This window comes from Diadema setosum, chromosome 3 (genome assembly GCF_964275005.1).
Source record: "Diadema setosum chromosome 3, eeDiaSeto1, whole genome shotgun sequence".
Classification (NCBI taxonomy): domain Eukaryota; kingdom Metazoa; phylum Echinodermata; class Echinoidea; order Diadematoida; family Diadematidae; genus Diadema; species Diadema setosum.
In genome coordinates, this window is record NC_092687.1 from 12311760 (window position 1) to 12316959 (window position 5200).

General features: G+C 38.4%; 1 protein-coding gene across 1 annotated transcript; it reads right to left on the reverse strand.

Annotated features, from left to right (window-relative positions):
- Nucleotides 1-343: 343 nt before the first annotated feature.
- LOC140226416 (toll-like receptor 8) lies at nt 344-2980 on the reverse strand. The gene has a single exon (XM_072306892.1). The coding sequence runs from the start codon at nt 2978-2980 to the stop codon at nt 344-346; it is 2637 nt and encodes an 878-aa protein (XP_072162993.1).
- Between the last annotated feature and the right edge of the window lie 2220 nt (nt 2981-5200).

Consider the following 5200-nt stretch of genomic DNA (forward strand, 5'->3'; position numbering starts at 1 on the left):
CAGCTACAACGAACAGATAATACGTGATCCCTAAGCATAATCCTTTTGTAAAAACAGTGGCGGATCAAGGAATTCTGTAAAGGTAGGGCGCAATTGAAATTTATGGTGCCACTTCGGGGTTTCATTTCATTTTTTTTCCTTTTCATTTCCTTTGTTTTTAACGAAAAATAAAGGAGACGTGCAGCGGTTGTGCCCCCTCTGGATCCACCAATGTTAAAGACAGCTTGGCATTGTAATTACTGGACACACATTATGATTTTGACCTCTGATAGATCTTGCAGCTGCAAGAGATTGTGGTTCCAATTTCAGATCAAATAAAATGGTGTGGCATTACATTCAGTCACTATGGGGGAACAAGTGGGTTACAATATCTGTTGACTGTCATGTATTTTGCCAGCTGCTCCCAGAAGTAGGCCTGCCCTTCAGGGCCTCGCGGCCACACGAGGTATGCCCGATTATCGCTGAGGAATAGACGGATGAGAAATGGCAGGTTGGCGTCTGGTATGTCTTCCAGAAACACAAGCACGATCTTTTCCATCTGGACCTCATTAACATGATCAAGGGCAAGTCGAAATTTGAGAAGGAACATGTGGTTCTTGAGAGCATCGGCGCTGATGAGAAAAATCACCTTGAAGCTATTCTCCACAATAAGGCTGACAGAATCCAGATAGTACATCCCAAGCCTAAGCTCTTCATCGCCAATGGCTAGACGATCGTATTCAGGAAGATTCTCTTCAAGACCACGTCGGAAGATCTCATCCGTCCACTCATCATCCTCATCGTGGACGACAACATACATGTCGTACTGGAAATGTTCCCGTTGCTGCTGCGGGATGTTTTCCCGGTAACCGATAAAATGGATCTTGCACAGAAAGAGCCCGTACCTTATTTTCCAGCGATTATGGTAGATAAGGACAAGCGCTAGTGTAGTACAAATAGTGCTGGCTGCTACTGAGAAGTATAGCACATACTGTGGACCACATTCTCCTACTGGATCAAAATCCCACAAAAGTTTTCCTGCAGCAGACTTGAACGAACCGTCGTAAGAACATTTGGTACCGGCACTATTTTCAAGATCAAGTTTAGCCTTTCCAGCAACCCACTTGGGTAACCATTTCAGGGAACAGTTGCAAATCCATGGATTTTCTGACAAACTAAGTACCAACAGAGTTTGTAGTATAGGCTCAAAGGTTGTGAAATGTATCGTGACGAGACTATTGTATGTAAGATCTAATCGAGTTAGGTTCACAACGTTTCGAAACATATCAGGGTGCAAGTATACTAGAAAATTAGCAGCTAATGACAGTTCCCGCAGTTGACTTGTATCATTTAGAAAGTTGTTGGGAATCAAGTGTAAACGATTGTTGCTTAGGATGAGAATCTCTAGACTGGTAAGCCCATCAAACAGCGGACTGTTAATCAAATTGCAGTCATTTAGGTTTAACTCTCTCAAACTCTTCAGGTTTTGAAAGAAAAATTCGGGTGCATAAGACAATTTGTTGTGGGAAAGGTCCAATACAAGTAATTCAAGCAACCCTTCAAAGGAGGAAATGAATTTATTGATATCGAAAAGATCAACAATTGTTAAGTCCGACTTGGAAAGGTTTATTTTCTGGAGAAAAGGGGTGTTTCTTGTAAATGTTCCAGGGAAAATCATTCCGCGGGGGATGTTATTGATGGCGTTGCTAATATCTAAGGATTCCAGCCTATGCGCGTTTATTTCAAATTGAGTTGTGATTGTGAAGGAGCATGAAATCAATCTAAGATTGTTCAGTGATTCTAGATCTGAAAGTGAAAAGCTTGTAAGTTTGTTGAAATTGTTACCTGATAAATCCATAGAAATCAGATTCTTCAGACCGTTAAATGCGTGAGTCCCTATCCGTTCGAAACTGTTACCCTGCAGAAACAGTGTGATGAGATTCGCACTCCAAATAGAATTGTCCACGTTTATGACAGATATATCGTTGAACGCTAAGTCCAGCACGTGCAGCGAGGACATACCAGAAAAATGGCTAGGTTCAATCACTTCAAGTCGGTTGAATTGAAGAACCAGTTCAGAGACGTCAGTCAAATTTTCGAACCCTCTTGGAATGAGTTGCTTCAGTTCATTCGCGCCAAGGTCTAACCTGTCAAGTTGTTTTCCATGTAATGCACTGAATAGCCCAGGTCGTATGGAGGTGAGGCCTATATTTCTGACAACAAGGGATGTGATTGTTGACGACGATCCCACACCTTCGAAGAGGTGCCGAAGCTCATTCTCTGGAAGCATCATTTCACTCATATCAAGTTTTTTTACTTTGAGGGACGAAATGATGGTTGGGCTGACGAGGTGTATTGGGTTGTCGGCCAGATTAAGATCATCTACTGTGCAGTTCAGTACAAAAGACTGTTCTGATAGCTCTGTTAAATTGTTGAATGTAAATGACATGGATCCAAATGACACGTTGTGGCAATCCGTCCAGTTGACGCTCTGCAAAACGTTCTCATTTAAGGAAACAGTGGAGATTGGGGCCATCGCCCTAAATAGATCATCAGAGATATGTGCAAGGCTAGTTTTATCTAGATTTATCTCCGTAAGGCCAGTGCTTGCAAACATGTCCCCTCGTATCACCGGAAGAAGTAGGTTGCCCGAAAGATCTAGATAGTGCAGAAATGGCAGCATGGAGAACGTGCCGCTCTCTATAAACGAAATGTTGTTTTGGTCAATGGCCAGGACACGTAGTTGCTTGTAGACAACAAATGATGTATTGTTCAAGGCACAAATCTGGTTTCCACTCAAATAGAGCTCTTCAGTGTTGTCAGGCAGATACTCCGGCACCGAAGACAGTCCCATGTCCTCGCAGGTCGTAATCCGAGAGTCCAGGTCGATCTCACAGTTCATTATTCGATCTGCTGCGTAGACCGTTGTCATTCCAGTCAAGGAGATGAGGACATGTGTTAAGATTAAACCAGCGAGTCGCGTGCTCTCCTGAAATTGCATGTCTACCGCTGTTGTCACCGTGCTCTGTACTAAGAGAGAAAACAAAAAAGGACACAAAGCATGAAAATGACCTGTAACATGATCGCCTCCAGTTAAAATCTCATTTTCTTTTTCATTATAATGCATATAGAAAATAATCCCTCCAAATCTCCTGTGAGTATTACCACATTCCCAATCTGAATAAAAGCCAGCAATGACTTGTCGTCAAAGTGTCCAAAAACACTTTGTCAATTCCTACTAAATTCCCTGTTTTAACCTTTTATTTCTTTGTAGGTGGGCCTTAAAACTTTTATCCATGAGATGAGTTTATTCACATCATTTTATGGACTCATTACTTCAATTTGACCTTATAATGGACCTCCTCAAAAGTCATCGTTAAGGAATCGAAATGATAATAACTTACATGACTGATAAATTAGATGTTCCCTTTCGTATGTAACTATGCACGATCGGCAACAAGAGTTTTGGGACGTTCATCAAAGAACACATATGGGGAAGAAAAAGAAACAAACATCCCCGCACCAGAATTTCACACGTGGTATCTTGCAGTCATCTGCCTACATTTCTACCAATATGTGATAGGTATTTCATAAAATTTCCCCACCGTTAAACCAAGATTTTCATTTCCTTTTTTTTTTCTTCAGGATATAAATTTGTTTTCACGAGTCCAATCAACCCCAAATTCGGTTTTGCGGCCCCTGAGATGCCCCATGTCAGCAGAAGCCTCATCGATGCGCATGTCCAAAGTGAAACAAAAACATACAAACAAAAAACAAACAAAAACGGATAAAAACTAGCATTGTCAGAACCAAAGTGGTCTCTCACTCTTTCTTCTTACTGACTCTCTCCTCTGCGGATAAAATATCTTTGAAATGAACAAATATTGAAAATAGTTGAAAGGGCAGGGATTATAGTTACAGATGTAAGCGACCATTTGCCTGTATTTTGTCATTATGATTTCGGTAATATTGAAAGTCCTGAAAAGATTTATAAACGCAATATTTGTGATGATAATAATATTATGATACAATTTTGTGAAAAGATAAGTGAGATTGATTGGAAAAATTATGTAATGCAGGGGAATGTTGATGATCAATATGATAGATTTATGAAAGTGGTAACTCAATTGTATAATCAGTGTTTTCCATATACTCAAAGTAAACGAAAGTGTAATCAATATGAGAAACCATGGCTTGATGATGTGTAATAACAGAAATGTATTGTATTCGAAGTATTCAAAGAATCCAACGGAGTATCCAAAGGCTGTTTATATTGCATGTAGAAATTAAGTTAATGCTGAGTTACGTCAAAAAAAAGCGAAATTATAATTATAATAAAGTCAAGAATGTTCATAACGATATTAAAGGTACGTGGAAAATTATAAACAGGCTTCTTTGTACGGTGAGGGAAAAAGTGCAATATCGCATTTTCCAACCGAATGGGCAATTTCTGTGTGATCAATATGCCATTGCTGATACATTTATGTATTTTTTTTTTTTTTTTAGTAATATAGGTTCAAACATTGTAAATACAGTTTCGTCTACCTCTTCACATTTTACAATGTTTTGTCAACAAGTATTAATCCTCACTGTTTTTAAGGCCTATACAAGTATATGATATTCCCGAAATTGTACAAAATTTAAAAACAGGTAAAAGTCCTTGATATGATGATATTGATAGTTATGTTATAAAGAGGAGTCTTATGTTATTTGTAAATCCCTTGTGTAGTATGTTTAATACATCTTTAAAGGATGGTGTGTTTCCAAAGTGTTTAAAAATAGCAAAACTTATTCCTGTCCACAAAGGAGGTGATAAAGATCTTTTAACAAACTATAGACCTAATTCTCTTTTATTTGTTTTCTCGAAGATATTTGAAAGGTTGATATATAATCAGCTGATGAAATATTTACTCGAAAGTGATGTTTTATATTGGTGTCAGAAAAGGGTATTCTTCACACATGGCTTTAATGATATTAAGTATTATTATAGCACAGTCTTTTGAAAATAAGAAGTTTTTTTGATTGCATTATTTTTAGATTTTTCTAAAGCTTTTTATTGTATGGATCATAGTGTTCTTATCAAAAAGATGGAAATATATTATGGTATTAGAGGACCTGCATTGAATTTGTTTCGAAGGTATTTATGTGATAGAATGCAATATGACATGTGTCCACAAATGGTAAATCGTCTACATATCGTTGTGTAAATATTGGTGTTCCT

Excerpts from the sequence above, each read along its gene's own strand:
- LOC140226416 (XM_072306892.1), bottom strand. The coding sequence starts at position 2,980 with ATGCAATTTCAGGAGAGCACGCGACTCGCTGGTTTAATCTTAACACAT.